At 43.8% G+C, this 23,562-nt stretch overlaps 1 protein-coding gene and 1 long non-coding RNA gene across 9 annotated transcripts in view; one reads left to right on the top strand and one right to left on the bottom strand.

The window, feature by feature from the left end:
* Nucleotides 1-17,287, top strand: part of LOC104150586 (uncharacterized) — a 27,484-nt gene extending 10,197 nt beyond the window's left edge. For 2 of the 5 annotated variants that reach the window (XR_011143386.1, XR_011143387.1), the window contains exons 2-5: nucleotides 8,207-8,529; nucleotides 11,062-11,160; nucleotides 11,602-11,934; nucleotides 12,704-17,287. This is a non-coding gene — a long non-coding RNA (uncharacterized lncRNA). The other 3 variants (XR_011143388.1, XR_695647.2, XR_011143389.1) reach the window with 3 other exon arrangements.
* LRCH2 (leucine rich repeats and calponin homology domain containing 2) overlaps nucleotides 16,012-23,562 on the bottom strand; it is a 52,065-nt gene continuing 44,514 nt past the window's right edge. For 3 of the 4 annotated variants that reach the window (XM_068956628.1, XM_068956629.1, XM_009684919.2), the window contains one exon: nucleotides 16,012-23,562. In XM_068956628.1, the coding sequence (XP_068812729.1) occupies nucleotides 23,443-23,562 (120 nt within the window). In that variant the 3' untranslated portion in view covers nucleotides 16,012-23,442. The other variant, XR_011143385.1, reaches the window with a different exon arrangement.

Below are 23,562 nucleotides of genomic sequence, written 5' to 3'. Positions count from 1 at the left end.
AATCAGACTCCTAGGCTGTACCTTAGCATGAACGCACTTGCTCCTTGCTCCTGCAGGAGTGCAACCTGCTCCTGGACAGTATCTGGACAAGGTTGCGGTGACAACACGCAACCTCAGCCACTGTATGACAGTACGAGACAGAGGGTCTGCTGAATGGCAGAGCCTCTTGGCAGAGGGACCAGGAGAAATCTGAGGACTGGGCCAACAAAAACCCCGTAAAGTTCCCCCAGGAGAAGTGGAGCTGAGGAGCTGGAGGAGATGGGTTGCGTCGGGGAGAAGGAGCGAGTCTGACGTTATCCAGCAATCTCACCAGCAGCAAATAGCAATTCAAAATACACAATAATCTGAACAGTTCTTTTTCAGTCTAAACAAACAGCAAGTTTCCCCGAGTGGTCTACGTAAGTATAAACAATATCAGGATTTTCCCGTTTCCTTGTGAAATGGAAAAGCGTGGAGAATTTCCGTTGGGAACCAATGACTGCGATTAGCTTGTAACCCATCGAAGACAGCACAAAACGTAACTCCTGGCTTGGCGTAGGCATACGTGCCTGACTCAGAAAGCCCGGGCAATTCAGCACAAGGCGGGAACAGAAACGAGCCCCGTGAGCAGGGCTGGGAGAGGCAGCAGGGATTACTCGCCTCCGATGAATGCGACCACCCAAGGACTAAACGGGAATTTTAGCCGAGGAAGTTTTTTCTAGTTCCAGCCACAGTTAATTTTAACAAATATAGGCGGTTTCAAAAGGCAAGTAAGACTAAACGAAGCGTTACGTGGAAATATTTAAAAGCCAGCAAAGTGCTCTTACCTAGATGACTGTCAAGTGTGTTAGAGCGTGCCTGTCTCGGGAGCGCTGCTCTCCTCGGCCGTCTCTGAGCTGCTCTGCTCAAAACTTTGCTTTTCTTAGAGCCGTGGAGGGTTTTAAAAGGAGGCCAAGTGGTTCAGCCCGCTCGCCCCAGGGATCGGGTGCCACCTTGCAACGTTACGGCACTCGTCAGGCAATCAACGGCTTTTTAAAACTAGCGACTTTTAGGCACCAGAAAGTACGCTGCTGGGATTTATGACGCGTTGGCATTAATTACTGCTGTAACTCTGCTCAGTGGGTCATAGGTATGTTTTAAATAGTTCAGTGATTCATTAAAATGAAAACCACATGGCATAACGAGGGCAGGCTGCGGGCCGGAGGCTGCAGGGCCCCTCGCTCGAGCCGGGGTGCGGACGGGCTCCCGCCGGCCGGCCTGGCCGCCTGCAAGTCCCAAACCTCTTGCAAGTGGGGCTGTCCCAGTTTGACCCATCACATCGCCTCTCCCTGAGCTTTCCGGCTCTGCTTATCTAGGAGCAAAGCCAGCCACTCCTTGCAGAGCTCTGCTCCGAGTCCTGCTCCAGAGATGGATAAAATTACCCTCTCTCTCTCCTGCCTGGTAGCCCTGCTTGGTGCGTCAGCGCAGCTGGTGACCGTGACCGTTACATGTCCTCTCATGTCCCCGTTTACGTCATCCCTTCCTCCCATCATCGCTCTGCAATCCCTCCCTCCCTCCCTCGCCCGTGGGCGCGCGGGCGTAGGGCCAGCCTGGAGCACCCTCTGCCAGAGGGCGCGCGGGAACCGCGCCTGGCTTCGGCCCAGGCTAGAGCTCTGCGACCAAACCTACCTTGCTGCCCTGTATGCACCAAAAAAAAAAAAAAAAAAGAGTTATTCATGTTGCTATGCTAAAGGAGCAGCCTAAAATGCCGGGAGGTTTTGTCTCCCTGCCGCCCTGCGTGAGGCAAGGGGCGCTGATTGCAGCAGCTCCCCGCCGGGTGCAGCAAGGAAGGATGCGCCGGCCCCGACAGGTAAGGGGCTGGGGGCTGAGCAGGCCCCTCGCATCGGCCCGTTGCCCCTTCCGTCGCGCCGGCAAGAGGCAGCGCTCCGGCCTTCGTTTCCGGGGCGCGAAGCCGGTCCTCCGCTGCCGCGGCTCTTCGGCGCCGGCCCTGCGCTTGCCTGCTCTCCAAGCCTGGTGCTTCCAGCTCCCCGCGAGCTTTCGGCAGCGGGGGGGGTTACGGGTGCGTTCGCCTTCGTTGCAATTGTGCCGCGCTGCCCGGGCGCTTCTTGCTTTCCCCCGAGCACCGAAAAGTGCTGGTAAACGCACGGCCGTGCTTTCGGCGCTCCGCAAGATGAGGATATAATTGTGGTGTGTTTTCCTTGTGTAACTCACTTAAGCAGAAAAGGTCACGCTGGATAGATCATCCGAAACAGCTGAGAAACATTAGCCAGTAGGAACTGGCCAGGAACTGGGGCAGTTCCTGAGAAAATTAGGATGAAAAAAAAAGAAAAGGGTTGATGTTGGCAGCACGAGGCCTCCACTGCGGCCGAGCACAGGCAGGGAGGTGCCCGACGCTCTGGCAAGCGCCGGCGCGTCCAGTCCCCACGCGCGCTCGGCTTAGCTCCCTTGGCAAATTTAAGACCTTCGTTTGATCCGGCACGATGGTTTCGAAATCGCCAGTGGGACGAAAAGAGATCGATGGCTTACAAAAGCCTCTTGATTGCCTCGCGTTTCAGGGAGGCAGGTCTCTTCTGCAGAGCGTGCCTGAAGCACGCTGGTGCTGGAGAGCCTCGGCAGCTCAACGCCGCGCTGCGGCCGCCAGCACGGCGTTAGGGCACAACGGGGACGCGCCGGCAAAGAGGCGCACGAAGACGTGGTGACAGGCGGGCTGTCGCAAGAAAAATCCCGTCTTTGCATTGTTAAATTAAACGCGTCTGGCTTCCCCGGGACTTTAGGAAGCGATGGAGGGAATCCAGGCTCTGTAGCAATGCCCGGCATCGATATTTATTCTTGCCGAGGCGCGCACGCGTCTGGCTTCTCGCAGCTGGTTCTGCGTCGGGTGCTCCGCTTCCTGTCCCCTCGCTCATCGTTTGCTCGCAATTGCTGATGAAATATTATCTGCGCTGAGATTTTCTTTCTTCTTCTTCTTCTTTTTTTCTCTTTTGCTGGCTCGGGAGCAGGCTGCGACGACGGCTTCTGCCAGCGCCTTTGCTCACGCCGTACCCCGCGCCCCCGCGGTGCTCCTCGGCCGATTTCCTGGGGCCGGCTTACCGCATCCTCCCTGGGGGCTGCACTGGCTTCGCGCAGATGTTTTCAGAGCAGAAGGGGCTTTTGGCTTTTCTTCCTTGACTTCTTCTCTCCGGTGATATGATTTCATCCAGCTACCCATCCGAGGGCCCGGATGCTCTGCTTTGGGCTGGGTTTTTTTCCCACTGGTGTTTGCCCCCCCACCCCAGCCCCAAAATCGATTTACTCTTTCTGAGTTGCTGCACCCCGTTGCATAGGGCAGCCGCAATTACTCCCAGTCGTCTGTTTGGGTTGCTCCCGAACTGAACAAACAAACAATAATAATAATATTAATAAGAAAGGGTTGCAGAGAGTTGTTAGGCAAGCACAAACACGTCAGGCGTGTTTGTGCCCTCGGCCCCGGGCTTCGGCGGCGAGGAGCCGGGGAAGCCCCGCCAGCCGGCACGCGCCCCGCCAGCCCTTTCCAGGGACACTGGGCGCGCTGGTGGTCCAGGCTGCAATGCAGGATAACGCGCTCTGCTCAGCAGGGATTTCCACTTGAAGCTTGTCCTTTTAACCTTCTCCACGAGTAAGGTTCTCTGAGCGTGTTTGCTTTTCTCTCCTTTTTCTCTTTTGGCACAGAGGACACCAGCTCCCGTGCAGACCTCCAGGATGCAGGGATCTCTGCTGCACAGCTCGGCACCGGCAGAACACGTTTCCTTTCCCTTTTCCTTTCAACTCCATCCAGCTCTTTGCATTGCAGAGTACAGCACTTTTGGCAGAGGTCCTTTTGGCATGCTCACCGAGCGGAGGGAATCACAAGGGAGTTTTTCTGCGCTGCATAACGCCTAACCCGGCGTGCCGGCAGCGCTGGCTCGCGCCGCCGCTGTCCGCAGGCGCATCCCGGCGGGCAGCTGCGGATGGCCGAGCAGCGCGGGAGAGAGGGCAAGATCCAGCTCGCTATCGCAGACAGACCCTCGACCCTTGGAGCTACACCCCCAGCGATGCATAAAAACGCCATTCGCCTCCAGCAGAGACGGCTTCCCTGGCACGCGGGTACGTGCCGGGGGACCGCAGCAGCCGGCCGGCTCTCCCGCGCCGCGGGCAAACGGCAGCGCAAACCACATCTCACGGAAAAATCCTGCTTGGCAAGCCAACGCCGATTTAGCCCAAGCCTACACTCTGTTAATACATCAAAAGCTAAATAAATCTACCTATAACAGGAAGAGTGTGAGGAGACACTTAAGGTGGGAATAAGCACAGGGAGGCGTTTGGAGCCGGCAGAACGTGGCTTGCAGGGGATGGGACACAGATCTCGGTTCGAGCAACACAAGTGTAAATACAAAACGTAATCATGCCCATCCGCAAACCTGCGATTCACTTATCACCTTCAGCTCGCTCAGCAGACGCAGCCGAAGTTATTTCAAGAGTACAAGCATGTTTACCGTTAGAAAAGCAAGAAATGCTAGAAAACTCATTCAAATTCATACAGCAATGCTGGGATCCGGCGACCGGTATTCTGTATCACACCTGAACAGCTGGGTTGAGTTTTAAAAACACACAACAAAATAAAACTGTAAAACGAAGCAGATGATGAACTCTCCCATTCTCCCCCGCTTGGCCAAACAGAGCAGAGAGTGAGCTGCTGAGATTGAACGCTGATAAGAGACTTACGGCTTACCATAATGCTTCAGGATTTTCCCTCAAGCCAGGTAATGCACGAGACGAAAATGTTTACTGACTGCAATAAAAGAAAACCGGAACAGCAAAGTGAAGGAAAAAGTCCTGCATACGCTCCTGCTTCTAGAGAACAAGGTTCACGCAGCTGCATCTGCACAGCCAGCCGGAAAGTGTTTTGTCCATAGGATGCACATGAAGAAATAGGGAAGGGAAGACACACGCCTGGCTCAACGTCCCCTACCGCCGAGCGAGGCGAGCGCAGCTCGCACACGTGGGACATAGTAAACAGCCCCGCGCCAGCGTTCGGGGAATTTTTCCACCACCAGAGGTGTTCTGCTCAGCAGACGCTGGTGTATGCAAAGTGTTTTGTGGGAACGCGCTGCTTCCAGCTAACTCGTGACAGATCCCTGCATGGCGGCCGGCCAGCTCGCAGGCGGGCTGCTCGCAACGCCGCGCTGCTGGCGCCGGGCCGGCCGCCGGCAGGCTGCTCGCCGCGGCGTCCGGAGCCGAGGCTCTGCCGCGAGCGGATGGGAAACCCTTGGAAACCCCAGCTGGCCTCGGGGGTTACGGATGTCCCGGCCCCCGTGACCCGCAGCCCGGCGACCGCTGCGGCTCTGCGTGTCCGGAGCGGAGGCTCAGCGCACAGGCAGGCAGGTCTGCACGGGCAGCTGAGCTGCCTCGTTTGCAGGGGGAATAGAAAAGGGCATGACAATAAAACACTTCAATTTTCCTGCAGTGGGAAATTTCGGACTTCGTTTCCTCTGGGACCTTTCAAATGTCATGAGGCTCCTTCTCACCAAAAAGTAGCTTCGCCTCATCATTATTTCCCATGAAATAGTTTTTGACGCAAGTCCCGATCACACAACTGCTGCCTTCAGACAGAAACACAGCCGGGGCGGCGGGACGGGGGCGGGGAGAAGCCCCAGGCCGTTACAGGCAGAAATGACACTGATGGGACGTTGTTAATTCAGCATCAGGGCAGTGAGGCTTCGTGTGCTGACAGCCGATGCCGCCAGGCCGATTCCACGCTGCAGCCCTGCGGCAGCAAGTGCTGGCGGGGGCTGCTCGGCGGTGAGCTGGCTGGTCCGTCTTCGTGCGCACTGGGAACTGTGGGGTTTTGCTCAGGGAAATCAGAAAGAGGTTTAATTTCCCTGATGTAATTTGACCTGTGGGTGCTCTACACGAAGTTTGCTCCAGGGAGAAGAATAGACTAGGCTTTTCCCATGGTGTTTAACTCCCTGTACGTGCCTGGGAGCAAGCACCGTGTTAGATAACAGTCTTTCAGCCAGAGAAATGCCTGTGTTTCCATTCAACGACGGCAGAGCACGTAGGGCTCATAACACCCAAAAGGCCTCCTCTTCCAAGGACTACTGCAGCTGGCAGTTAAGTGTGCCCAATGTCCACATTTACTTGAATATGAGCCCTATCCATGTAATGGTTGGATGCAAATTTGGGCTCACTAGCATGGAAGTATCAAGTATCAGCACCTGAACTCCCTGGTCTTCACCAGGGGATGCTGCAAGCCAGGACTTTGGAAAGCCCCACACCTCCAGCTCTCGGCAGGGCAACCGGAGCACAGCACCTCGCAGTTGGGAGGTGGTGGCATCCCGCGAGACTGCAGAGGGACCTCAAAGTTTACCTTCAATAAAGCAGATTATCACATTTCCCCTCATAAAGGTTATAGCCACATCCAAAGTGAAGAGCAACAGGAGAAAGTGTGGTTCTTATGCAACCAAATAACGGTTCTTCCGCTCCCCCTGCGTTTCTCATGCCCGTCAACTCCCAACACTCAGACCAGCTCCCTCTTCCCAGTTCTTTCCAGTTTTGGGCTGTCCCAGTCAGGTTTGGACTTCGGCCCAACACGGTGGTTTCAGAGAGGATTTCCTGAAGGCTCTAGCCAAGGCCGGAGCTGTCGAGTCCTGCTGCCCTTGCACAGGGTCTGTGCTGCCAGCCTGGCCCTGCCTGCGCAGAGCCGACCGAGGGGGCTGGCGAACGTCCCTTTCCCGAAACGTCTCCCCACGGAGTCTCAGCCTCTTTGTGGTTCCCCGGTGCCGTAAGTGCTCCAAGTCCTTTGGCCGCTGCAGACGGTCGTTCACGTCGGGCATTGCGCCTCGCTTGGCTTGCTTAACAGTAGATCAGTGACTGGTAGGAGACAACTGGCATTCACCTCGGTCTCCCGCAGGCAGGGCTTGACAGTTGTAAAGATGACTTGGGCATGTTGCACGTAAAAATGTTAGCTAACAATTTATCCCTGATTTTCTTCAGCCTAATGCTTGAGAAACGCAGAACTCCTGAGGGTATAGGTGTTTGTGGGTGCGTAGGCTTAGGCTCAAAGATCTTTGCACTATTTCCTGCTTGTTCAAGTTTCAGACTTTCACTGATGCTCTGCTCTACAGTTAGGGCTTGCCCTACTCTATTCAGGGCTGACAATGTAAGTTTGAGTAATCCTAAAATGATGCACAATACGAAAAATATTTCAACAGGCTCTAAGATATATATGTATAAAATGAATTGTGAATCAACATGTTAATTAAATGCCCCTAACAGGATGGATTTCGGCTGGCTTAGGGAGATTTCTCTGAACAGGGGAAAGAAAACCATTGTTTTCGATGACCGAATCTCAGCAGCTTGCCTGATCTTGTAAAAGACATTCCTTAAACCTATAGATGCAGCAGCCTGCATGCTTTTAAAAGGGATTCTCACACTCCTAAATTCCTCCTGCACTGACTAAGCAGCATCTTTCAAATATTCTTTTAGTCCAAGTATGAACATTGCTCTCAAAGAGCTACCGTCTTCTGAAACCTTTCCCAGTCTTGCACCATCACCTCTGTAGAAAGCCCCTGTGTACACGCCGAAGGAACATGAGCGCAGACAATGCATGCTCGGACATTTCCTTAATGAAGTCATAGTTCCCACTAACTCCCTCAAGATATGAAGTGCCTCAAGCCATGTGCTGGCACAGCCTGACTCGTCATGTGATACACTTCATTGTAAGTCCAGCTGAATTTAAACAAGTTTTGAAGACAATCCAAGTATTTTCAGGAACAGGATGTCTGACCTCTAGTCACACTTGCCCCATAGCAATACAGAAATTCTCCTCACTGACCGCCTCCTGCTGCAGGACTGTGCCCTCTGCAAGCCCCGAGTTCAGAAGGAAGCAGCACTACAGTGATAAAAAACACAGTTAACAGGAAAATTGGCTCTCCTACAGCTTGCTTCCAGGAACACTATCAGAGATTGCAAGGCAGGTCTAGAGCAAAGGCTACAAAAAAAAGATAACAAATATATTTTTCTTCTGGGCTACAAGAGCCTACCAACACCACTGAAGGCATTTCACCGTGGAAATTCCCACAGGTAATAATGAGGATATAATACAGAAGTAGGAAAAGGCTTTGGGAACATTTACCATTGAAACGTTCATGCCTGCAACAAAACACTGATTTTAATTTACACAAAAATGTTTCTAAAATACTGACAAATGCGTTCTTTGTTCTTTTTGAAGGTGTCAGAAATAGAAACACAAGCTAGAGAGAAGTCAGCAAGCAATACAAAAGTCTCCAAAGTGCCCAGGGCATCACATCCCGACTCCAGTGAAAGAAGAGAGCTCCACACCCACCGCCCACCGGGAAAACCCTCCCACTGAAAACCGCAGACCTGCGAAACGTAATGCTCGAACGCACGAAGATCACCTCTGCACGGCCTCGGTAGCAGTGAGGATCAGTTCCTCCTCAGCTAGGCGCTTGGACCCGAGTGCCACCGGGAGCTGGGATCGCAGGTAGCCACAGGCAGAGGTTATCGTCAGCTCCGCTGGGCTGAGAGCTGCTGGTGAGCGCTTGTGACACCGAACCCACCTCTGCCCCACCGCCTTGGGTCTGGGGCACTCAGGGGAACCAGAGGGAGCTGGGGACACTGGAGTTGTGACAGTGCTGCGGGAGAGGAGAAAGAGGGATGGAGGGAGATGAGAGAGAGCCGCCCATAGCAGAAGGGGTGTCACTGCAGAGGAAGAAAATGAGCCAGACTGTGAAACAGGAACGGCCTTGGCTCATCTTTCAGCCCTCTGTCCCTCACTGACACCCTATTTCGGAGTCCGAGAACTTCAAACATAAAGCAAGTTTTCCCCTACTTTTAGTGTCCTCCCAATGTCTGGCACAGAAAATATTCATCATCGCCGTATCAGACGTCAGAACTCCCTCCCCACTAGGAAGGACCGCTCAGCAGAATGGCGTTCAGCCACTATCTTCATCCTAGGGCAAAAACAGAAAGTAAATAAACAGCCCTCTCCCCTTTTAACATGTTTTAACAGTTCAATTTATTTTGGTTCAAAATTTCTCTCCTAGTCCTGTTTTAGAACATTTCTGGTCTCCAGTAAGACTTCTTGCGAGGACTTGTCACTGGGCCACATAGCATGAACTGTATGGTCAAAACCGTGAGGCTAACTAAACCATGCAGTGGGGCTCGGCAAAGATGTCTTTGGGCTCATTTATTCCATCAAATGCAAAGCAGAACACTTGACAAATCAACCAGCAATACAGAGGCCTTTTTCATTTTGGTACAGCTGGAAACATTAGAGAGCACTCGCTTGTCAAGAGCCATCACCGGCTCTGTTCTGCCAGCTGACAGGAGCGTATGCATGCGACCTGTCCAAGTCAGTGAAAATTCACTGGATTTGGTACAGATCGCCCTCCGCAGCTGTCTAAAGTCAGTTGGCCAGCCCAGTCTTCTTGAAGAAGCATCCTCGGGAACCCTCCAGCCAGCAGAGCAGGCCAGCAAAGCTTGCACCGCCACCGTGAACAGACACTTGCTAGCCAGCTCATAGCATAATTCAGGTGGGAAGGGATCTCACGAGGACATCTAGACCAGCCTGCTGCTCCAAGAAGGGTCAGACGTGCTAACAGGGAACAGTTTTTAAATGGAAGCAAGAAAGGTTTTAGTCCTAAATCACGTGGACTTTGTTGAGGCAAACGTTACAGAGAAGGCGGGTGCCAGGCTCATCTAATTGGAGGAGGGTGTGTGGGCTGCTGAAATTGTAGTGACACACACACTAGGCAGCACTAATGGAAGGTGATGGAGAACTGAAACCCCTTTAGGCTACCTTTACCCCTATCAAGATGCATATTTTTAAATGCATGTTTGTTCCCCTTTGTTTGTTTTTCTTAATGCAAGTTTCCAACAAGCAATAATTTTAGCAGCTTCACGTAAGGGCATTTTTGGATAAACAAGCAGAAAAATGACAAATGGCAGAATGTTCTGTACTCTTGGAGATCAGAGCACAGGAAGAGACTTGCATAACAATAACTGAGCAGGTTCACGCTTTGCAAGCAGCACCCGAGCTCAGAAGTGATTATAGGAGACTTCAAGTTGGGATGGGCCTCTGGGGCCTCATCTGATTCTCCTCCTGCGCAAAGTAGGGTCAGCTGCAAGATCAGATCAAGTTGCCCAGGGCTGTATCCTAGCTGATCTTCAAAATCTCCAAAGATGGAGATTGCATAACCTCTCTGGGCAGCCTGTTCCACTTCTTGACTGCCCTTGTGGTGAAAGCACTTCCCCTAGGAGGAGAGGCTGAGGGAGCAGAGCTGGTTCAGCCTGGAGAGGAGAACGTTTGGGAGGGACCTAATAGCAGCTTGCCCGTGCCTACGAGGAGGTTATCAAGATGACAGAGGTATCCTGTGCTCTTGTTCATACAGCCCAGGGTGCTGGTGGCTCTTGGCTGCCAGCACATGTGCGTGGCTGACGTCCGGCTGCTGCTCCCCAAGGACCACCCAGCGCCTTTTCAGCAACGCTGCTCTACAAGCAGCAGGCCCCAGTCTGTCTCATGGCCAAGCTTCATCCTTCCCTGGTGTTCACACACAGACTATGAATTGAATTTGAACTCACCGGAAAGGTTATTGAAGACTAACTTTTTTTTTTTGATTATCATGTTTCTATGGATTGCTTTGCAGTTGTTTCATGTGCAGCTAAGCTTTTGTGCACTGATGGGCCTGCATTCCTTATAAATGTTACCAAACAGATGTGGCCCATGAGAAAATTAAAAATATCTGTGTATTTTTAGCACTTTTCATGTTTAGCATAACAAGTCAATTTGACAGCAGTTTGTCGCTGCTTTTAAAAAAGACAATAAGTTTAGGTTAAAAAATTTCCAGTTCAGAAAAACTAAATTTAACATTCTGCGCATAAGGTTTTCCTGGTTTGTGTAAATGTCCAAGTGAGAAAAAACAGATAGGGAAAGGTTTCTTTCTCCATCTGTACGTGGGGGAGCAGCCAGAGGCTGTTGTGTTTCATAGATACTTTCAAAACACGCTGTGGCAGTCTGAGATTGCTTTTAATTACAAGTGAGTTTCATTTTCTTTGCTTTGTCAGTATCTACAAGGCCCGATGATCTAGTTAAGTGAAACGAAATCCTACTTTTGAGACACGAGTCCTGAAAGAATGAAGTACCTTTCTCCTAAATACAACAAGGTTTGTCATTTCATTTTCTATATTAAACAGTACCAGCACTACTAGAGTCACAACGACAGAACTTTGTGCAAAACGTTAAAGGTTAGCAGAAGGAGCACAGGTCAAACTCAGCCTGTATGCTACGGCTTTTTCTAAGAAGCCAGCGAAAACTAAAACTGGCAAAGAGTTTTGAAGCCCCCAAACACACAAAAAAAGCCTGATAACGCCACGAAGAGGCGGTATTATGGTGATCAGCAAACAGGCAAGCGTGGGACTGCACGCACAAGGGCAAGAGTATTGAGTAACAAATGAGGCCTAATCAGGGGTGATGTGGGGACATCCAAGAAAAGCAATTCTGTCCACCACCTCTTTTGCAAACCATAGTTTGCCAAGACAGGAGGAAGAAAGTTTGCCAGCGTTGCTATTAACCTCTCTTTTGCCTGTTCTCTGTTCTGATAACAGTTATGTCTCCATCATCCTGATCCTGAAAGAACCTGAAAAATTTAACTAGACTAAACCAAGAAGGACCCACGTGGTTGGAGAGCTCTAACTCCCCCATCTGAACTGAATATTCTTCTCATCACCTGCAACAGATTGGCAGCCCCCATGACCCCAACATATTCTTTCCCATTGTTACTTCTTCCTGCTTCGCATCTCCGTTTATGCTTTTAACTACAACGGCACTGCCAGCCAAGCTGCAACTTTCACAGTGCCGTGGGAAGCCTATGTTTTGAAAGGAAGGTCCAAAATGACCCAAGCAGCCTGATGGAGAGACAGCTCTGGCAGGTCCTGCAGGTGAGCCTGAGTGCAGAGCCTGTTGCCTTCTAACAATGAGGCTGCAGGTACAAATCAACACTGGGAACAGGATCTGTTTTTCCTCTGGGTTTTTAAAGCTAGAAAACTAATGCTGAAGGACTAAATATCTGCTATTAGACAAAGGAGGATACATGTGGACAGGCCATTGGTCAAAGGGTCTCAATTCTTATTTCTGTCTAATCAGAACTGCAGAGAGAATACTGGCCTGCAAAACATTAACAACACTAGATAGCTTATTGGCATATTACAGTATACAAAAGCACCATACCGTTTCACCAGAAATAACATAATCAACTTCTAGTTGATATTCCTAGGAAAGAAAAGTTTATGTTGCTTGAGCCAAAATCACAAAGTTATCACAGAAGCATCTCAATTTCACCATTGTGTAAATGTCTTACTGGGGAAAGTACAGAATGACCTTATCATTTCAGTACATAATGGAACAATGCAAGCTAGACACATCACCTGCTGATTAGCAGTGGAGGCAAGCTTCAGAGTAAATTGTATTTGTTACTAAATTCAGTATCACTTACCCATATCTAAATGTTATTGCTGTAAATTTCAGACAATCCCTCTCCCTTTTGCTTGAATTTCTTAGGAGCTGGAGAACGCATGGAACGAAGGATGCCTTATCTCATCTGATATTTTTGAGAAGTTCATGCATTTGGAAGCTTATACCAGAAAGTATATTGTTTGCTGTTGCTTTACTTTTTTTTCTTTTTTGTTTTCCTTTCCCTTTCGATTACAGGAGAAGAAAAAGAGCTTCTGGAGACCAAATCACGCATCACAAGAGCAAGTGATTGAAATGAACAATGTGTCATCAGCTTATAAATTCATACCTGCTTATACAGAATGCCAAATTCTTCTTAAGTGTAAATGTTAATTTGTTAAGGGATCAGTATTTCTGACTCATGTAAACTGTGAAATAAATAAAACACTACATCATTGGAGCGCAAAAATATCAGTAGACACATTACAAAAAACTAAACTCTGAGACGTTGGAAAGTTGGGAAATTTAACATGGCTCTATGCAAGTAGGAGGGAAAGGCAGATGCAAAAAGCGGTGGACTGCTGCAGTCACAGATGGGCCTCTGCCAGTGGGAGCTTTCATAGCTGCGTGCTGGAGCGGTGGCGACAACATGCTGTGCTACGGGTGCGTTCCTCGTTAAGGACTCAGGTATTCCTTTTCCAAGGGCGCTAGGAGTAGAGGTGATTCTTTATCATGGGAAACGCAACCGAACTGGATAGTGCAAGTAAAGGCCCTACAGGATCAGCTAACGGAATATAGGCACAACACATGGTTTTACTGGATCTGGGTAAATCATGTATCACTTCTCCAACTTGAGAATATTGATCTAAAGATCACACTATCTGTGTGCGTGTGCGCACATACAATACATATATGTACACTTTTATCAAGTCTTTCTGACACTGAAATAATTATAATAAAGCCACATTTTAATACTCTAAAGATAGATGTTTATTGAGTTGCTGAAAAATACAAATATTCAAATGTGTCACATTTAAATATTAGCTAAAAAACTACAGAAGTTCCACATACAGTCTAGTTGTTCCACTTCCGCACTATAATGAAAACTATGTTAAGATGATACAAAGTTAAAGATTTAACAATCACCTGTGAATTCCAAAAAAGTTAACATGTTCTAATTCTTCTTATACTGCCCTGACTATTAGCTATAAGCTATTGTGCAGAGTTACACGTTATGCAGTCCTGAAGGCAGTGCTACGACTGCTAGAACTAGATATTAATATTATAATCTACTCTTTGGCTATATAATTAGGACATTATTAGTATGAGATTTCCATAACTAGCATGAGGCATAACTAATTAAATAGAAATAATTATGTACACATTTTGTAAATAGGTTTACTGTGCTCAAGTCATGGCAATATTAAGCATCTTATAAGCTTTTGAAAATATTCCTTGAGGGGTTCTAACAGCCATTTGGGTGATACTTTTAGCCAGTTTATTCAGCCAGAGTATTTGATTAATATAAGTTTAAATATAGTATCACAAATATGAGGATTATGTGAAACGATGGGGAAAGAGTTGAAAAATACTTTGATATTTCAACCTTCATACAATTTTAACAAACTAAAGAGTATCAGAACAGCATAGCTACTCTGGGCCACTATAGCCATATCCATCACTGGTGTAGATATATCTTAATTGTCAAGGATAATTAAAAGGCTAAAGGCATGGCAATGCATCTTAACTAATGCAAAAGAGCAGGTGGAAATACTGAGACATACACTTGTTCTGCAAGCTGGACAGCGAAGAATGTAAAAGCAGACACAGCATGGGAATGAGAATGTGCATCGTAGGTACCTGACGGACTACAGTAGGAAACACAGGAGATTTCAACCTTGAACAGAAAGCAAGAGTTCTGTATTGCAGCAGTTCACCATCTTTGACGAAGGAAATGCAAGTGGAACACGCTCCGTGTGACGCGAAAAAATGGAATCGCACTCAGCAAGTCCTGTAAAAACTAAAGACTACTCCTGCAGTGTCACTGGGTGGAGGAAGTATTGTAATAAAGATCTATAAAATGTATTCACTGTTAGCCATCCTCAAATCTTGCTGGAACCTATGCAGTCTCCCCGCCGCAGATGCCTTTACCAAGGCAGAAGTTTTGTAAGCTATCTACTCTTTGTTAACAGATGAAGTTTGCCATGTTACAAAACTTTTAACAGGTGAGGATACAGCTCAGACAAGGACCTTGCTTAACCAAATTATCAGCAGTTGATAGTACAAACACAAAGGAACATACTCATTTGTGCTACCCTGATCAAATCTGCCAGCCTTAACACAAAAAAAAAAAAAAAAACACTGCAAAACTTAAAAGGATTCTCAATTTCTCTCCAAATGTCTCTACAAAGGAAGTTACAGACCTTTTGCTTATAACATTTCCATTATCCAACAGTGACCTTCCCAGGAAGGTGACCAAGGACCAATGGGGATCTCATGGGTCATGGAGTACAGTCCCCACAAGAAGCATGACATGGTACCATTCCATTTGTAGACCCCCAAAAACCTTTTCATAAGAGGAAAGCTTTCTTTAGACTAGGAACTGAACAACAGATTCACAGAATATCTAAACCACAAAACTTCCAGCTCTAACTACAAAAATGTTCCAACTATTTAGAGGCCTTCTTCAAGGGACGTTACTCACTTTCTTTGCAATGCTGTTCTTCAATTTCTGTTTTGTAAAGTCTCAAATTGTGCTTCATTAGAAAAAAAAGGACTGCTAGGTAGGTGCAGGTGCAGCCTCACAGGGAAAAAGCAACTGTGCAAAAGAGAATCTTTTATTTTCAGTATTCAGGTCTTTATAGTTCTGCAGAAGATGCTGAAGTAAACAATGACATTTAGATTAAAAGAAGTCAATACATCCTGTATTTTAACCTACGTTTGTGTAATCTGCTCAAACTGCAGCTTGTGCCAAAAAAATGGCAGCTTTGTTTCCCTAAGACCCGATTTAGCATTTAATGACACTAAACAATGCAAAATGTGATCATTACTATCACTAGATCCAACCCAGGGAATGAAAGGGAAGCAGATCAGCTCTATCAGTAGAAGTTTTCATACTGGATTAAGCTTATAATGAAACTACACTCCTAAGAGAGCATTAGCAAGATTCAGAAAAAGGTATTGTTCCAAACACATTGGCTGAAAGACATCGGGTGGTTCTCCTGTAGGTAAGACAGGAAAGCGTGCAAATGAATAAAGACCCTGCTACAAGTGAAGGCACCTTTGTCCTCACGTATTCTCAACACTGACTTGTCTGTTGGTCAAACAGAAGACTTAATACACTCCACACAGAAAAGTGTCCTATATTTTCCCGGAATAACAGTTAACATTTCTTTTTTTTTGTCACAGTAAGAGAACATAATTCCTGATATGTAATTAGGCAGGTCACTTATCCCTCAAAACGCCAGCAAAGACATTTGAAAGAACATACAACAAGTTCTCATTAACTTGTTTTACCACAACTATGGAGAAACTGAAAAAAGATCAAATTGAATAACTTGACTACGTTAAAGGTATGAAACGGTTTGTATTTTATACAGAGAGTATGTACACTGGTTTTGGAAATGTGGGTTTTATCCATGCAAATTCAATACAAAAAACTATTTACAAAAAATAATAGTAGGAACATTTTTTCAAAAGAAACATATACATGTTGGAAGCTCCAGCAATAATGGAAGTCCTGAAAAAAGACTTAAGATAACAGTATTGTACAGGTAGACAATCCTCAGAAGTATGGAAAATACACTTTACAAGAACATGAAATGCAAAATGAACTAAAATGCACTATCAAATAGATGTCATAAGTATATATACAATTTAATAATCTTATTAAATGATCACTCTCCAGCTGTGCCTCAGAACCATTTCTGTCATGTCTTGCACACATATACACATTGATCATTTGGATACATTGCGTTTTCTGAGTTTTATAATCACGAGTTACAAAATAAAATAACTGAATACCAACTGAGTGAGAATTGTAAAGCAATTACGTTTTCCTTGTTCTACACATTATACAACAGTAAAAAGTATTCACATTATTCCCTTCATAATACACCTCATAACCTTTTTGCAGTGCCTACACATGCCCTTCATGGACACTGCAAACAGCTGCATCAACTATTGGTGGAACTGACATTAACAGTTGCAACCCAGGAATTCCCACAGTTGCAGTAACGTTTCCCGTAACACACAGATTCAGTAAACAGAACTCTGTTAACAGAACTCTGTTAACATTTGCATATGCAAAGCCCAATCTTGCACATGCTCCAGAAAGATTAACAACACTGAACAATGGAAGTTTCCATGCCAGCAACAGCGCAACCAAATCCTAAACAAATTCTGGAACGATTTCCCTAGTTCACTCCAATTTAAAAACAAAGCAAAACTAAAAAGTGTTTTCAGACTTATTTCCAAAGAGTAGCTATTTCACAATCTGCTTCAATAAAATTAGAATAGTTTTGCCGGGGGGGGGGGGGAGGGGGGGAGAGGGGGAAATGTCAAGTTTGCCTTATTTCACACAATTTTGAAATAACTGCAGAAATCCTTGTTAGTGCCAAGAATTCATTATAAGTGACTTATTTTTATTTCATGCTGTAGCTCAGTTAAAAAAATTATGGGAAATTCTGGTTTCACTGAAGTCAATGGAAAGTTTCTAAAAAGGATTTATTTTATTGTTAGTTCACACTATTCTTCTCCAATATCTTCTCCAATATCCAATTCTTCTCCAAATTGCTAACAGACTAAAGGAGTCATGAAAGGCTTTTTTTTTTTTTTTTTTTATTTAAAAAGATCAGGATTCTGAAGCATATATAGAAGACATTTAAAATGTACTCCTTTAAAAATGTAGTTGTCTATAAAATATTTGAACTGAAAATGCCTGATATCATCATTTTTACAACTTTTTTTCCTTCCATAGAAATTGATTAGGTAGACTTATAGCAATCCCCTTTGCCTCCCACATTTTCCAGAAAAAGTAGGTCTAAAACAACCATGGAACAAATACAACATATAATCACAATTTTAAGTAATATACTGTCGGAATTGTACTATGTGAAATATTTAAGACAAACAAAACAAAGCTGAATGAGTCAGAACTACCCCAGTACAGGGGCAAGTTTAAATTGATATTAAGTTGATCAGAAATCCTCTCTATTTTAACAGTCAAAATCAACAGGATTTTTTTTTCTTTCCAGGAGAAGAATAGATTTTACTTTCATATTTATGTTTCCATAAGATCGTGCCATAAAATTCCTGATTAAAAAAAATGGCAGTTTGCATTTTCCTCCATTTGTACATGCCACAGTATGTTGTCCAGGTGGAAAACCCTATTACTGTTTTTGTTCTCTTTTTTGACAGGACAACATACGCTAATCTGTTAGAGGCATGGTGCAGATTTTCAGTCAGTGACGTTCTCTAGCTCCTAGAGTAAGCTTTCTCTCCAGCCCACTACACCAGGATTTGCTGGTGGAAGTTAAACATTGGCAAATGCCTACTTATCTATTACTCTTAAAAAATATTATTGCTTTTCTTAGTGTGTTTGTTTAGATTCCAAAGATTTTTTTTTTTTAAAAGAATTCTGCAGCCTACTAGGCGGAAGGACGTTCCCTTGAGACGTCGCACAGGGACCACGCAGGCGAGCCCTGACACACGCTCCGGGGCTCCTTGCCTCACGAGGACTCTCATGACCGTAACTTGTGCAGACAGCTCTGAGTACTAAGGATCCTCCAGCAACTGGCCTGCTTTCCTTAAGGTACAGTAGTTTGAAATCACGTATTCCTTTCTCTACTAATTCTTTCCTAAAGTCCCTTCATTGTAAAGTTATTCACTATGAAATCAGAGAGTGCCTTCTCCTCGGACAAGGAGCGCCCTCTCCTCCTCCTTTCCAATTGCAGATCATGGTTTGTTTGTTTGTTTGTTTTTTAATTCAAAAGGGTCATCTGTAAACATGAAGTATTTCACCAATGATTTCTGTTTGGTTGGTTTGTTTTTTGAAGAATGTAAAGGTCACTGTTTAGCATGATGTACTTCTCAACGGAAACACATCTACTGCCCTGACTTAGTGAGGAAAACAATAAATTTGGTTTACCAATACAAAATCATCTCCTATCTAGAGGAAGTGCTAAAAATGCTGCAAAAACTACTGCTTTAAGTGCTTTAAGATGAAATCCACAATTCAGAGAGTGAAAAATACACTGGTTTAAGTTAAGGTTGACTGATTTTTTTGCCCATCAGTGGACTAAGCTTTGGTACATTATTAATGTGCTTATCTCTGCATTGGTACACAGATTTATTCTCAGTCAGGAAGACAGCAGCCCTATTGTATACAAGAGCTACCTTTTGCACAAGTATTTAAGAAACTAGAAAAAGGAAGTAATGCCGAAGCTTTGCTCTCTTCTTCGTTATTGAGAAGAAACGTGCAAATTTGGTTAGTGGAAAACAACCCAGGTCTTTTCAATTTTGGTTTAAATTTGGCCACAGCTTTATGTCAATAATCTGAAAATACTGCTGCTAAATCACAATATATTTGAAATAAGAACGTTTTCAGAGCAACAAAAAAACCTGATAGTAGTCCTCACACCTGCACTTTCACTGAGGCTACATAGCTTTCCAGAGTATGAACACTGTGCTTCGGAGTAATTTTTCCTACCATCTTAATATTTTTTATAGCACATGAGAATATTTTTAAATAAACAGATCAATGTAATGTTTTATAGCTGCCTTTGATTTACCAGAGATCACTGATTTTAGTCATTTCTTTTAGAGTTATGTTAGCTTACAACAGTCCCTGCAAAACACTACTGCCAAGAATTTCTAAACTAAAGCTTTGCTCAAGTCAAACAAGCTTAAGCAAACCACATTGGCCATGGTCTGCAGCTTCGGTTTTCTATAAATTAGGAGAGCGAAATCTTTACTGAAGTCAACAGCAAAACTTACACTGATTTCAGTGGAGCTAGGATTTTACCCAGAATTTATGATTATTCATGTCACAGTTAAGTTTATTTACTGCTTCAGATGTATTCCTCTACGTTTTATGATACTTTCATTCTCAGTTGTATTTTTGAAGATCTTCAGCTATAGGGGTATAATTGGGTTTCCTGGATCCTCTGCAATACCCCAACTAGCACACAGAATTAGCTATATAATATAATGGCTGAGAAGCATTTCTGAGATACTGCATGTGAAGTCACCAAACTCTAAAACAAACATTTTAATGCCACTACTTTAAGATCTCACAATATCTGGGACGTTATTGCTTAAAGGAAAGATCATTCACGTGTGACATAGTGCAGCCATTCAAACATCCAGCGACATAAGAAATAGGAAAAAAAAACCACATAAGGCCAGAAGCCCTCTGTCAATAAGCTGATTCACTCCGTAATTTACAGTTTCCTATTGCATTATTGCATTAACTTTGTATAGCATTCACAATAACAAAAGCACCCTAGTAACTCTTATATTTATTAGGAAAGTTTAATGAATTTTCCTAAAGCTTTTAAAGTTGTCCTTTCTTCAAGTCAAAAGTAAAAACCTCAAATGACCCCAATAGAAATTTGGCAGACCTCTGATAAACGCTTTAAAAACCCCCATCAGCTGTGCCAAATATTAAGTAATCACTTTATATGCTAAACAAAATAGAAAAAGGTTATCTCAAATGTACCAAATGTTGGGAGCAGGGATTTTGGGATCACAGTAGTTCACTATTGCCACTGGAGCAATATTCTCTTACAAAAAGTAAAGAGGGAGTGGGCAGAGGAGTATACAGTAACAAACAAAGTGAAATTACAGGATCTGTGAACAAAGAGAAAACGAAAGAAAGAGATGCTGGGATCAAATGGAAAGGGAGAGGGGACAGTAGGCGAATTCTCATATAGGGAAGACAGCAAGTATTTCCACTGGCCATTTTAAAAGTGAGTGCTGCACCAGCTTTTTTAGTATCTCTTTTGCAGTTGTTTGCTAATTGTAGCATGGCTTTAGAGCTTTTGTGAAAGCAGCTAAGGAAAGATGAGTAAAGAATCATCCAGACATGCTGGACCGCTCCTCAAACTGCTCCTGTGAATACTGGAAGGCCTTTATCTTTGCAATGCTAGAAAGGAAATCCTGTATGAATCATGATTATCCTTTTCCCATGATGTCTGCTGGAAAGCATGAAGAGTGCCATAATTTCCAAAAAATGGCAAAGCATGACTGCTTCTAGCAAGTTTGCCTGGAAGAACACCAGAACGCCTTAAAAAAAAAAAAAAAAGTTGTTTTAGTCATTTTCAATTTAAAAGATATAATTCAAAATGAGTACTTCATTGGTAATTTTCAAGTTATTTAGGAAATAATGGGATAAGTTTAAAAAAAGAAAAATCAGTAAGCAGCTGGCATACAAGAGAATTCTTAGCGTTTACATCGTGATGATAACTATAATGCCCCTGACATATAATTATTTTTTTTTTCCAAGAAATGAAAAATAATCAATAAATGAAAAAAAAATCACTGTAGTCAGCAAGCTATCAAGAATGAATTTGGCTCTAATTGGAAAAAATAAAGCGTTACTTCAAGACCAGAACACATTAAAAATATGACAATGAAATAGTAGTGTAAATCTGTTCTAGTCTTTATAATCTAGGTAAAAATTTAATTTCTTTACAGTTCGCAAGTCTGTGGCTACCACACTAAAATAGAGCACTTTTTGTTGTTTTTGTAGTCAAGTATCGTAGCAAGGAACCGAAAGACAACAAACCATTCTAAAAATGGTTACGTTCTACAAGTGCGGCAGAGACACCAAGAAGAATCTAGCTTAGTGAATTACTTTAAGCTTACTCATTTTAGTCTTAGCAAGACTTCTGATACTGCCTTTAGTGAAAGATACTCATTTTTAAAACTTATAGCTCTATTTTATGTGAATGATTTGAAAAAACAATTAGCAATAAACAAACGAGCATGTTTCAAAGTCAAGGCAATCCAGTTTCCTTAAGCAAATATTTATGTAACCAACAATTTATAATGATGACTTTGCAGATTAAGTTTTAACTAACTTTTCAGTGAGTCGCACTTTGAGAATACACTATATGAACAATAGTGTATTTTAATTACTACACACGAATCAGTCTGTTTTACTGCATTTTTTTAAAGTTACACTATTTTAAAAATCTTTTAACTGGAAGTTTAATATCAGAAGTTGAGAGAAAAAACTAAAGACTATTATAACTGAAATAAGGAGTAAGTGATACCCCTCCCTCATTCTTTTATGAATTTTATCAAATGGTTTCTGGATCAATTGGCAAGAACAGAATTAAATTTTGTTACACACTTGGCAAACATATCCCTTAATCTAAATTAACAGCTTAAACCAGAAAAATCAGTGACACAGTCGGAACCTAAGATCTTCCCCCACCCCTCCCCTCTTCTTCTTTTTTTTTTTTGAGCTACCTATTTATGAAGAACAACTAATGCAAACAGACTTATTACTAAAATTACTAAATGACTTGCAACTTTTTTGGAGAGGAACTCAATTGCATATGGTTACAGAACGTTCTCAAAACACTGAGAAGTTGTGCAGAAGCAAACGAGTATATATACCCGGAAGTTTCAAACAACTACCACTGTGGGAATTTCTTTTTTCCACATTTGTCCAGAAAAGTCTAATGTCTCAGCACAGTGACATTTGTACAAATCGATTTGTGTGCTATGCCACTCACTTTTGTAAGTTCTACAGTAAACCCTGTAAACGCTAAAAATAAACACCTAACACTGATATTTTTCAACTAAATTATGGATATACCTGTTGTAAAAATGTAATGTGAGATCAGGAACAATATTACATAAAATTCTGAAAGTCATAGCATAAACCTGAGATTTTGGCAGTTTTATCAAAAATGTCCTAAATTACTTTGTCTGCATCGCTAATCCTTACGTCTTACTCACCATGTACGTCACTGTTTGTCCCAAACAAAGGAAAGCAGACAACCTTTTTTGTCCAACAATACATTAAAACAAAAGTGATTACGTATCAAATTAAATATCATAAATAAAATGTATTTACAGTATTTTCTAATCATTAGACAATAAAATAACCAATTAAATTGTGCAAACTTAAAACATCCAACATCAAAAGAGTGAAGTATTATTTAAATCTTCACAAACTGACTTTACAAAAAACTATTAAAATATTTAAAAATTCCCATTGTATCTATTTTAAACAAAGAAATTGCAAAAATGTTTAAGACTGTTAAGAGTTATCAATTACACAGGCACTTCACATGTAAACAATCTACAGTACAACTGAAAAAAATATTTGGCACCAACCTAGAAGACTGGAAAAACTCAAAACGTGTTCTTTTTCCCATTCAATACTGTTTTGTATAATTACCATAAACTCAGACTACATACTGGCAATGTTAGAAGTGTGTAAGTTACCATCAGGAGTGCAAGAAATAAAGAACTCAAAGGTTAAGCTTTCTGAAAGAGTATTAGAAGTGGATTACATGGGATCAGTCAACTCAGATTTTTACTATCATACCAATGCTACATTTTTGTTTTACCTTTAAATCAAATGATTGACTTTAATCTTTCAAGCAAGGGGTTTGGGTTTTGTACTTCTAAAGAAATTCAAACAACATTTTCAATGTAGAAAAAGAAATTCAGCTTTTAACTGTAACATCAGGAGATGTTACAGCAGCTTTTACGGCAGCTTTTGACTCATGTTAACTGGAAAGAGAACTTCAACCTCTTTGTGCATCCAGTTACAAACAAAAAAAAAATCAGTATGTTCTGTTAACTGTCAGCTGACTCCCAGGTTTTATGTATAACTCCAAAGTAAGGCTCTCTATAGCATCTGGACACATTAGTTTTTGATGGCTTGGATGTTCCAATTTAGGAAGCTAAATTGCCCCAGAGCAATCCATATCAACAGACTGAATGGTAAGTTGCTTAGCTTCCAAGAAGTCATGTTACATGGAGGAAAGCTGAGAGAGTTTCAACGTAGGTAACTCAAGCAGAGCTTGAACTGTGAGGCCAACTTTCACCAGACCCCTTTCCTCCAGTATGTGATGAGGCAAGCAAAGTCTTTC

This window comes from Struthio camelus, chromosome 11 (assembly GCF_040807025.1).
Source record: "Struthio camelus isolate bStrCam1 chromosome 11, bStrCam1.hap1, whole genome shotgun sequence".
In the NCBI taxonomy this organism is placed as follows: domain Eukaryota; kingdom Metazoa; phylum Chordata; class Aves; order Struthioniformes; family Struthionidae; genus Struthio; species Struthio camelus.
This window is presented reverse-complemented; position numbering and strand designations above follow the sequence as displayed.